This window comes from Pinus tabuliformis, chromosome 9 (assembly GCF_031772625.1).
Source record: "Pinus tabuliformis cultivar Carrire ecotype Pingquan chromosome 9, CPIR1, whole genome shotgun sequence".
NCBI classification, from domain to species: Eukaryota; Viridiplantae; Streptophyta; class Pinopsida; order Pinales; family Pinaceae; genus Pinus; species Pinus tabuliformis.
The window spans coordinates 336,857,097-336,871,436 of record NC_142307.1 but is presented as its reverse complement, the minus strand read 5'-3'; the positions used below and the strand labels follow the sequence as shown (position 1 = coordinate 336,871,436).

At 34.8% G+C, this 14,340-nt stretch overlaps 1 protein-coding gene across 2 annotated transcripts; it reads left to right on the top strand.

Annotated features, from left to right (window-relative positions):
• Positions 1–203: 203 nt before the first annotated feature.
• On the top strand, positions 204–7,016 carry LOC149148587 (2-oxoisovalerate dehydrogenase subunit alpha 2, mitochondrial-like). Of its 2 annotated transcripts, none has more exons than XM_089438915.1 (9): positions 204–476; positions 625–762; positions 1,412–1,594; positions 1,816–1,973; positions 5,071–5,170; positions 5,380–5,491; positions 5,635–5,774; positions 6,459–6,644; positions 6,767–7,016. In XM_089438915.1, exons 1-9 carry the CDS (start codon positions 219–221, stop codon positions 6,944–6,946), a joined length of 1,455 nt encoding a protein of 484 aa, XP_089295041.1. In that variant the 5' UTR covers positions 204–218; the 3' UTR covers positions 6,947–7,016. The 2 variants fall into 2 exon arrangements, with proteins under 2 accessions (XP_089295041.1, XP_089295042.1); XM_089438916.1 differs by having other exon boundaries at positions 6,459–6,636; positions 6,767–6,966.
• The last annotated feature ends 7,324 nt before the right edge of the window (positions 7,017–14,340 follow it).

The window sequence follows — 14,340 nt, the reverse complement described above, 5'->3', positions numbered from 1 at the left end:
CTTTTCCTTATATATTGTTTCGTGTTTGTTACAAGGCCAAATAATGATATTATTTTTGAAGCAAATGTTTTATACATATTGTTTCGTGTGTGGTTTAGAAGGCCAAACTACACTTCAAGGCAACATATAACGTGTGCGATAAAATAATCTAATACTATTAATAAACAAACTGTCACAGGCATTTTGTTGTCTTTGCGAACTTGAGTTCATTCAAAGCCATGGCTGCTGCGTTCCTATGTAGAAGATCTGCAACTAAGTTGAACTGGGTTCTCGGAGTTAGCTACTACCAGTCTGCAGCAAGGCCATCTATTCTTTATTCTAGTCTTGTTAATATATCCAGGCCTTCTGTTAGCTCTAAATCACCATATTCATGGCCTGCTATAGCAAGCTCTGATAAGCATCGACTTCTAAATACTGACTCTGGAAATCAGCCTGATGATGATAAAACAGTTAGAGAGCCGAAGGATGAAACGCGGGTTAGTAATTCATTTAACTAATTTCAGCTATTTCTTTCAATCTCTTTCCAATAGATTATGGCCAACGGCTCTGAAAGCGACTGTCGCTTTACTGGATTCTGCAGATTCATATATATGGTTAGTTTGTTGTTCTGTTATGATGTGGTAGTTCCAGGATATTGGGATTGAAAAGGTGAGATATACATATGATATGGAGTTTTTATCAGAAACATCGTACAAAGCAGCCCCATGTTACAGGATTTTAGACGACCATGGTCATAAGATTTCACAGACTAATTTGGAAGAGGTTTGTTACTGATCGTAAACTTTAATTTTTTGTTGATTGATTGCAGATTTTTAGAATATTTTAAGATTTGATAGATATGAGCTAATTTGGTCATGTCCTTCTCATATTGATCGAAAATTTTAATTAGTTGTTGATTGTAAATTTTAAGTAATTATGGATGGTAAATTTCATAATGTAATAATTTTTTAGGTTTTAGAATATTTAGAAATTTGATTAAGAATAATTAAGCTAACTATTTGACTTGATTCCTGTCTGTCTTATTTCTTAAATACTGTCAAATTAAGTTTAGCATTTCATTTTTGTATAAATGATAATTTATTCCCAACTCTTGTTTTTGGAGTTTTGGTGTTTGGAATTGATTTGCAAGTATTCTCACCAGTGTTCAAATTTCTCCATGCTTCAACCATAAGCCCATAGTGTAAGAGGATACAAGCAATATGAAAGCAAGTCCTATCACCAACTCTGGTCTCCAGAATTTTGGTGTTTGGAATTTATTTGCAAGTAGTCCCAAGTCCGACCAACTCTGAACTCTAAAATTTTGATATTTGGAATTTATTTGCAAGCAATGGTACGGGTGTCTTCACTTTTGTTCTTATGCAAGTTGTCGACTTTGGATATTAAGATATGCTTGTTCTATATTTATGATCAGGTGGACAAAGAATTTGCACTGAAAATGTACAGTAACATGGTGAATATTCAAATTATGGATACCATATTTTATGAAGCACAGAGACAAGGAAGGTTTTCGTTTTACATGGCCTCCATCGGGGAGGAGGCCGTCGGCGTTGGATCTGGGGCAGCTCTGAGTCTTGAGGATGTGGTATTTGCTCAGGTAAATATTTATCATCAATGTAAATATTTATTATCACCAATATTTTTGAAATGTATGATTTATAATTAGTTGTTGAATTTGATTTTACTGTAGATTTGAAATATTTGAGAGGTTACACAGTTCTATTTTCCAAATATTCCAGTGAAGTTAAAAATCGCCCTTGTACATATGCAAATTTTTTAATAACTATTAATTTCTTAACATCTACGTAATGTATGCAGTATAGAGAGACTGGAGTACTTTTTTGGCGAGGTTTTACGCTGCAAGAATTTGCAAATCAATGCTTTGCAAACCAAGCGGACTGTGGAAAGGGAAGGCAGATGCCTGTACACTATGGATCCAGTGCTTTGAATTACTTCACCATTTCATCTCCTCTAGCGTAATAATTCTCATTCATTCATTATTTTTGCATTCTTATATAGCTTAGGGCCACAGTTTCTCAGGAATTTAGAAACAACCTTTAGGAAACCTGTTACTTTAATGCTTGGAAAAGATTATTGAAGAATGCATACTGTTTACCTAATTAGAAAGGTTTTTTTTTCCTCAGGAATTTAGGAACAACGTTTAGGAAACCTGTTACTTTAATGCTTGGAGAAGATTATTGAAGAATGCATACTGTTTACCTAATTAGAAAGTTTTTTTTCTCAGGAATCTAGAAACAACCTTTAGGAAACCTGTTACTTTAGTGCTGGGAGAATATTATTGAAAAATGCATACAATTTATCTAATTAGAAAGATTTTTTTTTAATTGAAGAACTCCTGCCTGAAACAATTCTCTGGCCTACATAGTTTTGTCTAGAATTGGACTATAAAACTTGTGGGAATTAAATCTAGCCACCTAACCATTAAACCAGATTGTCCGGAACTAATTAAAAAATTCTTTACATCATTTAAAGAGTTCTCCTAATTCCTTAGATTAGGTCTTGCCACGTTGTTGAAAAAAATAAAGAGTTCTCCTAATAAATGTTCTGGAAATTAAGTAAAGCATGGGAAGAAGGTAAAACCAAGTACTGCCTCCCTGACTATTCTACATTAATAATGTAATGAGTTATCTGAATTAATGCTCTGGATATTAAGTATTGAAGTAAGGTAAAACCAGCAAAACTATTGCCTCGCTGAACAATTCACAGGCTAAATTAGGTAAGTAATGAAAGAAGGTAAAATCAGCTAACTACGGCCTCCTGACCACTCTACAAGGCCGTCCATATAAGCTGTTGGAATTTATAAATTTCATACAGATTTTGATTGTATGCATAGAAGTTGAGGTATTTTTTTACTTTTATTTTTTTAATTGTGGGATGGGTCGTCAAAGAGTCAAGAAATATTCACCGAAGGGACCGAGGAATGCTGTCATCGATCCCAAAAGTAGAAATTAATTTTTAGTAAGAAGTCAGATGGAGTAGTTCAGGTTTTTAGGTGGATGATGTAGTTCAGGGTTCATGATTTGGATAGTTGAGTAGATGACTTCGTTCAATGTTCATATTTTGGTTGGTTGAGTGGATAGTTTGTTTTTTATCAATTCAGACTCAATGGTACCAGTGATATATTGACATGTATGGTAAGGTTACAATGAAAACCTTTCCATTGAGATTCAACTTTTATATATATATGGTTTAACTTTTATATATATATATATGGTTTAGAATATATTTTTTAATAAGTTGGTAAGGTTGATTTCGAACTTAATTTAAAACATTCAAAGAATTATTTTGGGAAATATATATATTTTTAATGGGTTGGTAATAAGTTGGTAAGTTTGATCTCAAACCTAATTTAAAACAAAGGAAATTACCAATTCTCAACGCAGAAAAAAAATGGATAAATATTTTAAAATAATAGTGTAACTTTTAAAAATCAAAATATTATAAGTTATCTTTGAAAAAATATTATTATTATTTTTTTATAATAAGAATTGAAACATTTTATATAATTCTAAAGGTTTTTGGGTTAAAGTTTTAAAAACATAGTTGCTTTATATTTTCTTGATTTTCTTTTAAGTAATAAAGTATTTAATTCTGGATTTTGTAAATGAAAATAAGATATTTTATAGGCTTTTTTTAAGTAATAAAGATAAGATATTCTCTAGGTTTTTTTAAAGTAATAAAATATTTAATTTTAGATTTTGTAGATAAAGATAAAATATTCTATAAGCTTTAAGTCCATGTAACAAGGTTGGAAGTCAATATATCATTGGTTAGAAATCAATATATCATGTTAAAATGATTTAAAATAAGCTATTTGAGATTAAAATACTACTATATATAAATATAAAATATAATATTATAAAATACCAAAAAATATAAATAATAAAAAATAAAGAATTATACTCCATATATATTTTATTCTCAAATATAAAATATAAAATATTATTGTTTGGTCTCAGTGGACGTTAACCATCATCATCATCAAATATTGGAGTAAAATTTAAAGAATATATTTTAAATTAAAATTTAATAAAAATATAATTATTATAGATAGTAAGTTATTTAAAGAGATTAAAGTTTTTAAGTATAATATTCATAAAAGAGTTGAAAACTAAAATTTTAATAATAATTTATATAAATGTCATACTTATAATATTATTATTTAATTATTTTTATATTAAATTATATATTAATTTTTCTTTTCCTTTTAATAAATATTTTAGAAATTGTAAAAATATGTAAATTTAAGTGGTGAAAACTCAAATTTCTATATTTATGTGTATAGGATAGGTTTGTGTATTTTGAAATAGGATTTATAGATTTTTTTTGTTTGTTTGTCAAAGTGGTTTGAGTTGATTAGAGATTACATCAAGCTTGAATTGTGGCTTGAGAAATCTCGTTCTTGGACATCTAAACTATCAAAATTTCCAGAGAATCTAACCCTTTTTGGGCCATACCAGCCCTTAACATGATTGGATTTTATCCCAAGGAGTTTCTAACCACAAACCAGTGACCTTTAATTTAATTATCAATATATGTGGATAATAAGTATACAACCTCCACAAAATATTTTATAATATTTTTAGTAATATTCACCAATCAAATAAAAAAATCAAATTTATTTACAAAGTAACTATGTCTTTTAATTAAATTGATTAAAAAAAAAATTGTTATATAAACAAATGTCATATAAATTAGTTATCATTTTTATTCTTGACATATTATATTAATAAATCATCGTGATATTATAACCAAATCTATTCACAAATCAAAAATATTTAAAATAAGATAAATTTCTATAATTAAAAATCATTTTTTAAATATATAAATTTAAATTATATACATATACTTATTATATATTAATGTATACCAATTATGTATACTAACCATACCATTTAAAGTATATGAGCACTCTACTTTATATTTCAACTAATTAATTATAATCATTGATGTTATCATGGCTGCTTGTTTAGTAAACGCAAAGACCTACTCTCATGCATACAAGAGCTCCCTTCTATAAAAAGTTCAGCTGAGTAATTTGCATATGAACAGGACACAGATTCCTCAAGCAGTTGGGGCAGCATATTCATTGAAAATGGATGGCAAGGAGGCTTGCGCAGTCGCATATTTTGGAGACGGTGCAGCAAGCGAGGTAAGATTCTGTGTAATTTCTCTCCATAAGAAAACTCACATGATCAAGAAGGCCTATAAGGTCTATATACAATGTACATGGTTATTTTTTAAATTGTTTTCCATATTATTGCATTGAAATATACCCATTTTTTGTATTTCTTCAAAAATATTTTAAAATTTGTCCAATTAAGCTAAGGGACTAACATCGAGTGTTAATTGTTTTATCAGGGAGATTTTCATGCAGCTCTGAGTTTTGCGGCCGTGATGGACGTGCCAGTTATCTTCATTTGCCGCAATAATGGATGGGCTATTAGTACACCAGCTTCAGAACAATTCAGAAGTACAATTATTACTTCCTTTCCATGGTTTTCATATCATTTAGTCTCTCATAATGCACTCACTCCATGAACACTGGCCACTGGCCAGGAATTAATATATGACGTTGTTGATGTATTGTGTTTGGGTTTAAATATGTGATGGTAGGTGATGGATTGGTGGTGAGAGGACCATCTTATGGAATAAGAAGTATACGTGTGGATGGAAATGATGTGCTAGCGGTTTACAGTGCCATTAAAATAGCTCGATCTATGGCAGTAAAAGAGAGAAAGCCTATTTTGGTGGAGGTAATTAATGTAGTGTTTGTTTGAGTGAGAAGTTATTTCTGAGCTAATTTATTTTATATTTAGGTTGGTGGAGGTAATTAATGTAGTGTTTGTTTCAGTGAGAAGTTATTTCTGAGCTAATTTATTCTATATTTAGGTTTGTGTCTTGATAATAATTAAAATAATAGATTGAACATTATCATGAAATTTATTGAAATTGGGATTTCTTATTTTTATTATAGAGTTTTATTGGAAATTGGTTAATAAGAGAATGATTAGTTGGACTTGAAGTATGCCCTAAAACTGCTTGGCTAAGAGCTTATCTTTCTAGGATGTAAGGAAACTAGTTAAGGACCCAATACCCAGAGGCATCTGGTAGGAGTAAAAGCATCCTCCCTTACTGACCACCAGCCCGTCATTCCAGGAGGCATAGTTTTTCTTGAATAACAGTAATGAGTCAACCTATATTAGTTGATAGTAACTACTGATGATTGTCCTCACTACTGATTTGACAACTAATTTTCTTGTGAAAAATTATAATAATCCATTATTTTGAATAATAAATTTTAATAATATTTAAAAATATATATATAAAGATTAAACAATTGATTTTTTTTTCATTATAATAAGATCCTCACATTCTGGGGTCCAACTTCAGGTCATGTTCAGGTTGACAATGGCAGCTAACCCATTTTCCATTATTAGGCAATGACGTACCGTGTAAGTCACCATTCAACATCAGATGATTCAAGCAGATACCGCAGATTGGATGAGGTAGAGTACTGGAAAGGTGAGAAAGATCCCATCACAAGGTTTCGAAAATGGATGAACATAAATGGTTGGTGGAATGAGGCGGCTGAGCTGCGCTTCAGAACTGAAACACGTAAGAAGGTATACCTCATTTTAGTATTGGGAGCTTGAGACTTTGACAACATGCTCTTTCCATTTTTTTAATATTTGTTGAAAAATATAATGTGTTTGCTGTTGAGCTAATTGGTTATTTATATACTCAGGTAGTCCAGGCACTAGAAGGTGCAGAACGTATGGGGAAGCCACCTCTGTGTGAACTTTTTAGCGATGTTTACGACATTGTTCCTCAAAATTTGAAGGAACAAGAAGAGCATCTTCTACAAAATGTAGCTCTACATCCCCAAGACTTTCCAAGAGACGTTCCTCATTTAACAAATAAATAGAATAAAACAATGACTCCCTAGCAACATCTGTAAAGTACATGAACAACTTCAAAAAAAAATAAAAGAAAAAACATTCATTGCAGCTTCCCTTTCTTTTATTTCACTATTGTAATTTTTATGTTTCAAATAATTTTATACAAAAATCTTTTTGTGTGTGGGTAACTTGTAAATTATATAAACTACTAAAAAATTTCTTTCAAATTTTGGTCTATCTTATAAAATCTATTCTCGATTGCGTATTATTCATAAATTATTTAAATAAAAATAACATGATTTTTTTTTACTTATTTATATTCAAATTTCTTAATCCTTTATGCAAAATGAGTTATCTAACTTTTTTTATTCACACTTTCTATATTCAACCAACTTATTTTGAAATTTGAAATTTAGTAAATTTATGATTATATAATTTATCAGCTTTTCTATATTGTGTTTTTTTGATAAGAGTGGTTTGTGCTTGTAATGTGTTTTGAGTAGTTGAAATGGTGTGATAATGTGAGTTTGGTTTGTGCTTGTAATATGTTTTGAGTAGTTGAATTGGTGTGACTTGCTTTAGATTAGCATCAGTGTAAGTTTGACACAATTTTAATAAAGAGAATTTATTAGGCATAATTAATGGAGAGCTCTAAATAGAAGAAAAAATTTGCATCAAGGCATAACAAAATGACACACATGATATTCTTGGTTTGGGATCAAAGATGATGAAGATGCACTACAAATAAAATTACTAAGATGTTGAGGACTATGTTTGTGAGATTGGATGTCATAGAGACAATCCAAAGAAGAGAAGCTATCATTGATCTTTACTCTATGAGTGATGATGAGCCAAGACCTAAAGCTCCATAATAAAATGTCAAAGAAGCCTAAGCTCTAAAGAAGATACTTATAAGGGTATTGATAAATTTGAGAGGTAGACCAAATATGGAAACCCCTACCTACTTCATAATATGGGAATCCATACCTGCTCATGAAGCTCAAACCTAGAGAAATTTATTATTTGGGTTAGGGAAATGGTGAAATTCATCGCATTTGAGCAAATCAAAGATGTCAAGAGAGTGAAGTTTGCATGCAGCAAGTTAAAAGGGAATTTACATGACACATCCCTTTGATGTGATACCTAACAATTGTACATGTAGAGAAGGGGCAAGAAAAAGATTATGGATTGAGACAAAATGGTTGCCACACTAAGGAGTAAATTTCTATTGGTGGGCTACTCTTTCATTTAGTTCAAGGTGTTACACCAAATAATTCTATATGTTATCCATTAGATCATGGAAAAATGATGAAGGTGATGAGATTGTTTCTAGGTATATTAATTGTTAATCCCTATACAAGCCCCATGTTAAATCTAAAGCCTCATATTAAGCCCTGGATATTGGGTTCTTACATTTATATTTTTATGTAGGCGAAAACCCTTATGTCGACGGTGTTGGACTTGCCAACATGTCAGGGGATCTCCCCGGTAAGAAGTCCCAACTAGACCTCAGGCCGTTTGGTGTAGGAGTCCTAGTAGTGGGTCGTACGGTATCGCCTTGACTGCGGTTTCACACAGAGGCAAGTAAGATGTCCCTGTTGGTAGAAAGGGTGTGACATATGCAAAAATTCAAGGAAGGTGCATGAGTGGTTCTAACACAAGAAGGGTGAGGTGAGTGCGCCCCTTGGAAACCTGTGAAAGAACGGAGTTAAGAAGGGAACACACGAGCAAAGATGCATCACAAACTGGATGGAAAGTGAGCTAGCAATCCAAAGTGATGGTTAAACCAACAACACATTTCAGTGAGATTCATACATACATATACAGAAAATAGCTACACATGCATGTGTAAGCAAACATATACATATATCATTTAGAGTAAACAAGATAGTTGAAACACAATACGACATATGCATGAAACGTGTTGGCTTTGTTATATTAAGAAGTGTAAGTTCCAGTCATACAATACAACCATGACCATCCACTAGTTCCAAGAGCAGAACTTTACAGTCACTGTCACCTACTCCTCCAAAGAGATATACTAGCTCTGCACAGTGGAGAAGCCAAGGCTCGTTACAATACTGTCCAAGTTTTCTCTAAGATACTCCTATTGGAAGTTTGGCTGACCAAAAGCCTCTACAATGAGTTATGAGGGACTATTTATAGTAAAAGGTGGGGTGACCCTTGACATTCCCCTTTATGGTCGTTCATCTACCCTTATGACTCTTCAACTACTCTATGACTATTACATTCAACTATTGACACTTGAACTCCCACTTAACAAGACGTTGCATACAATCTGCACATGTACCCATGTGAGACAATGGATTAAGCAAGCCATGCAAGACATCACTGACACTCAGACCATTATGGTGAGGCCAACTCTTTGACATCCTTGTGATGGTCGATGGTGGCGAACTGATGCCAAGCTTGGTCGTCTGTGATGGTGTCTGTGCGCTCAATGGTGACATCTTGCTGAAAGCGAACGCTTGCCTCCATTGCATCTGGGTACACTGATATGGCTCCTATGTCCAACTCATCTAATAACATGTGCATCATTGTCTTTAGTGCAGCTAGGCCAACAACATATTGATGCATAATGTTTTTGTTGATCTCCAAGTGCGTGCTAGTGACCATGTGCATCAACTTGTCAAAATACATGTTCAGCTCCAGTCAGACTTGCTTCTTGTCTTCGCCTTGGTGAGTGTGCCAAATGGGTGGGATCGCATGTGTGCACATAATGACATCCATGCTGCTGAATTCCCTTGCATGCGATCAACAACACTGTTGACCTTGTCTGCTCCGTGCCAGCTGTTGGGATGGATCTATAACTTGTACAGGCGCAGTTTCATTCGCCTGTGCATGTTGCACCCCCTGCTGTACCTACTCATGCTGCAACTCATTCTCTTGTCTGTGCAACTCATGTTCTTCCTTAAGTTGTCACTTGAGCACCTGCAACTCCTTCTCTGTTTCTCTCTCTTTGCCTTTGCGTGATCCTCTTGTCGCGTCGTTGCCTCATAGCCTCAGTCTCCAAAGTTGCTTTCATCACAAGTGGATCTTCTTGAGCTTGCAACTTTGTTCCGCCTCTGTGCTGTCAACAACCTTCCTCTTACACTTGTCGCATGCAGGTGTGCTACCTTCTGTTGCTGTTGATGGTGCTTCTTGTTGTGGTGTTGCTGCCATTACATCTTGATATCCTTGTCCATGAACAGATTCATGTCTTCATAGATAGGCAAGTTCTCAGACACTTGATCGATTGCATCCCCCGTTGTGCTCTAAACGGTGTCTTCGACTCTTCTCTCTTGTAAGCCATTGTACCTGTGTTGCTGAGAGGCAGACGAACACCCGCGATACTTGGAGACATAGCAACACTCATGGTAAGAAATCTGTCAGTGAAAACCAAAACAAACTGAAGCACTGACATGAAACATACCTGTGTGACTGTCCTTGAAGATTGCACAATTTTCCCTGGGAGGCTGGGAGACTGACTACCAAAATTGTGCAAGGCACAGTCTGGGCTATCAGGAGACTGACTGACTACTGGAACTATGCACTAGATAGTCCAGCCTTGCCTGTTGAGGACTGAAACCGCACAATGCGCAATTTCAGTTAGCAATGACATGCAACCAACAAACTGCATTATGTAGTTTCTGGGGCCAGCAGGAGACTGCCTCCAAGAATTTCACAATGCAAGCCTGGAGTTCATTGTTGGGCCAAAGTTATGCAATTTTTGGAGGGAAGGAAGAGCCTTCGCTTCCGGAAATGCACAGTGCTAGTCGAGAAAGGCACGGTCAAGGCCAAGGCAGCCCAGACCGTCCGACGGGCGAATGAAAACATGAGAAGTTTGAATGTATGATGAGATGAGTGCAAACAAGAGTGAATGATCATACATGCAAACAACAAGTGCAGGATTCAGAAAATGGGAAATCATGCATGTGTGTGAAGCGAGTTGCCGCAACGACGATTGTCCGTGCAAAAACAGTGTCATGCATGCGACAGCAGTGAGATGCGAATGAAAACTAAAACGGTGCTTCTACAAGCTAACATACATCAAAACGACAGTAAGCGCTCACTGAAATCAAGTAGACAACACTCACACAAAGCGAAACACAAAAAGCGACAGAAATGTCACAGAATACATGAAAAGTGGGCTTACCCCAAAACAACTGAGTTGAATGTGCCGACGAATCCTAGATGCAATGTGGGATGTTAGAGTTGCAAGGTAGATGTGAGGAATGAGATCAAATCTAGGAAAAGAGACACTTGGTGGGAGGTTTATGAAATTATCCTTGCATGTAACCTCCAGCTACTAAAAATATATCCCTAAATCAAGGAATGCATGCAAATCAGTTTTGCTCGGTCCCGGACGGAACCGATCAACTTGAAGGCACATGCATCGGTCTGTGAGCCTAGGATGAAAATCAACACAGTTTCTGGGCTAAGCAGAGATGGTTGTCCCAGAGGGATTGCACAATTTCTGGGAGGAAAAGGTGTCTGTCTCCCAAGATTGCACAATTTATGGGCTGAGTAGTTGTCCTGGATCAAACTATGTAATTTTCTCAAGGAAGCCTGTCTGATTGTATTACGCAATTTCTGAGTCCAGCAGGCTGCCTGGCTAATTTGTACAATTTCTGCTAGTTGTTGGGTTGGTTGTCCCAAAGGGATTGCATAATTTCTGGGAGTAGCAGGTGACTGTTGCCCAGAATTGTGCAATTTCTAGGCTGAGCAGCTGTCTTGGGATGAATTGCGTAATTTTTTAGGGGAAGACTATCATGAAGAATTGTGCAATTATACAGCCTATTTGGGTGTCCAGTTGGGTTTGCACAATTTCTGGAGGGAAGGCTAGTTCCCCTCCATAATTGCCCAATTCCCAGAGGGAGCAGCTCAACCAGCAACTAACACTAAGTCCGGAAAGCAGCCTGTGAAGGAGGTGGAACAAACTTGCATGCATGGGCTGACAAGACTCTATGAAATAGTTGAAGCTAATGTGCTTGACATTGCAAGACATGTTGCTGAGGATGGTCGGTAGGGAGGCTCCAAAACAAAGCTAAGGAAAAATTTTGAAGGGTGGTTGTAGCCGCTACAACACCTTCATTATAATTGTACATTTTGTCTCCTATATATACTAAGGAGATATATTCTTGGCATGATACTATTTTGTTTTGTATTGTATTCATTGTAAAAGGAGTTTCCATCCTCAAAATAGATTGTATTCATTGACTTTTTGTCATTTTTAAGGTCTAAGGTTCATAACATTTGGTATCAGAGCATATGAACCTAGGGTTTTGTTGTTTCAAATGAGTCATCATGAAATTTTCACTATAGGTATTTTTTTGAGAAGATTTAAATTATGAAAATTAGAGACCATTTAGAAGAGATCTCAATGTACATATAGTAAAAAAAAAATAGATTTTTATTCACTATACTTTTGGAGATACACCATATGGAAGTGAGGGTTTGTAAATGGTCTTGTGCCTGTGATAAATGTAAAAAGATAGGTCATTTATCTTCTAGATGTTCATGTGAAGTTTCTAAAGAGAGAAATATATGTGCATCTAACAGTGATGTAGATAGACCTACATTAGTAGCAATAGAAAATGAGAGATCCACTGAAGAAGAAGAGGGATCCCAAGTGTGCTCACCCAGAGGAGAAAATAAGACTACCCCGAGTAATGATGAAGAAGGGATACTCCTTAGACCTATGTAAGAGTTCGTGGACACATAGAGGAATTTAGATCTTTGTGGTAGCTCAGATAATGCCTCTGACAATGAACAAAAATATATAAATGAAATGATATACTTTAGAAAGAAGTTGATCTATGCTCTAAAGGAGATTATGGACCTATCGGAGGAAAATATCAAGCAAAAGTAGCAGTTGCATGATTATAAGCTTGAGAATGATGATTTGAGCAAAATAATTATATATTTAAATGCTCAACAAGAAGGGGCTAGCAAGTTGAATGGCATGTTAACCAATCAACTAAATGATAGAGAAGCTCACTATAAGAGACTATAAGATGAAGTAGTCTCATTGAGACATGACCTAGAAAGTGCAAGAGTTGTCTCAATATCATAAGCTTGAGGAGAGAAGGAAGGCCTTAGATGAGATGCTTTCTAAGGAAAGATCCCCTCTCATCAAGGTTGGTTTGGGTCTCAAAGAAGATTCAAGCTCCAAGAAGGTAGTTGAAGGTACAAATGATAGTAGAAGAAAAGAGGTTGTTGGTCAATAGCGATAGAAACAAGGGAAGAAGAAATAGCAGTATGTTGAGTAAGAGCATCGAGGAAGAGAGAGTAACAACCATTGGAAGCAGCGACAACACATAATTTCTCAAGGTAGAAATTCAAATAGCCATGGAAGGCACATGAAGAACCAACAAAAGTCCTTTCCTTCTAAAGGACAAAGCTCTCAGAAAAAAGGTATCTTCAGTCCTCAAAATCCTTTTCATGGTTATTGTTTTTCTTGCAATAATTTTGGACATAAAGCCATAGATTGTAGATGGCATGCAAGAAAACAAAATGTGTTGGGTAGAAACAACCCAAGAATACACAAAGTGTCCAAGAGAAGTCATATTGGCCATGAGGGAAGTTTTAATAGGAATGTTCCTAAGTATAGCAATCTTTTTGCTCCATTCTTAAGCCATATTGAATGCTACAATTGTGGCGACTTTGGGAATAAGACATCATGTTGTGGATATATGAAGACAAAGTAAGCTTCTTAACAGATGCATGCAAATGTAATAGCTTGAGATTTGAAGACAAAAAGGAATAATATAAGATAGGAATACAAGTTTGTATTCAGTGTTGTGTGTCAAAGAGACATGCTGAGAAATGGAGAAAGAAATCATCAAGGAGATGATTTTTCTTTGAAGAAAAATTAGAGAGAGACTGAAAAGTATGGTCCTCATATTCCAATGGTTGAACCCTTTATGAGTACCAACTACAATGAGTGCAGGCTTCTAGAAAGAAAGAGAAACAATAACCCATTTAATCCATCCTTGCAAATAAAGCTAAAAGGTTGCAAGAGGATTTGGGTGAAGAAAGAGGAACAAAAGGAGGAGTTCCCTCTAGTCGTGCACAACTAAGAAAAGGCCCAACTATGGGAAAAGAAGAGGTTAGAAATTTTTTTTTTGTTAGGACTTGACCAATAAAGGTTTGGAAGAAAAACAAGGACATTCTACTTATGGTGAGTAGATCCTCTATTCCTCTTCGTTGAAGGAAGAGAATGGCTTCAAAGGAGGCCAAATATGTCATATGCAAGCATAATAAAGCTTATATAGAGTGATGAATCTGGACATTAGAGGTATGATTGAGACCCTATGTTGATTACTTTGATAAATTTGTTTATTTAAAATAATCAACATTGTGAGAAAAAGCAAACAGGAGCCAACTAGTTTCAAGGGGAGTACACAACCATACTTTA

Bases quoted from the DNA above. Each gene is read 5' to 3' on its own strand.
- LOC149148587 (XM_089438915.1), top strand. From the start codon at position 219: ATGGCTGCTGCGTTCCTATGTAGAAGATCTGCAACTAAGTTGAACTGG. The intron at 5,492-5,634 runs GTACAATTATTA...ATGTGATGGTAG, and splicing joins AGCTTCAGAACAATTCAGAA to GTGATGGATTGGTGGTGAGA. The intron at 5,775-6,458 runs GTAATTAATGTA...TTCCATTATTAG, and splicing joins GAAAGCCTATTTTGGTGGAG to GCAATGACGTACCGTGTAAG.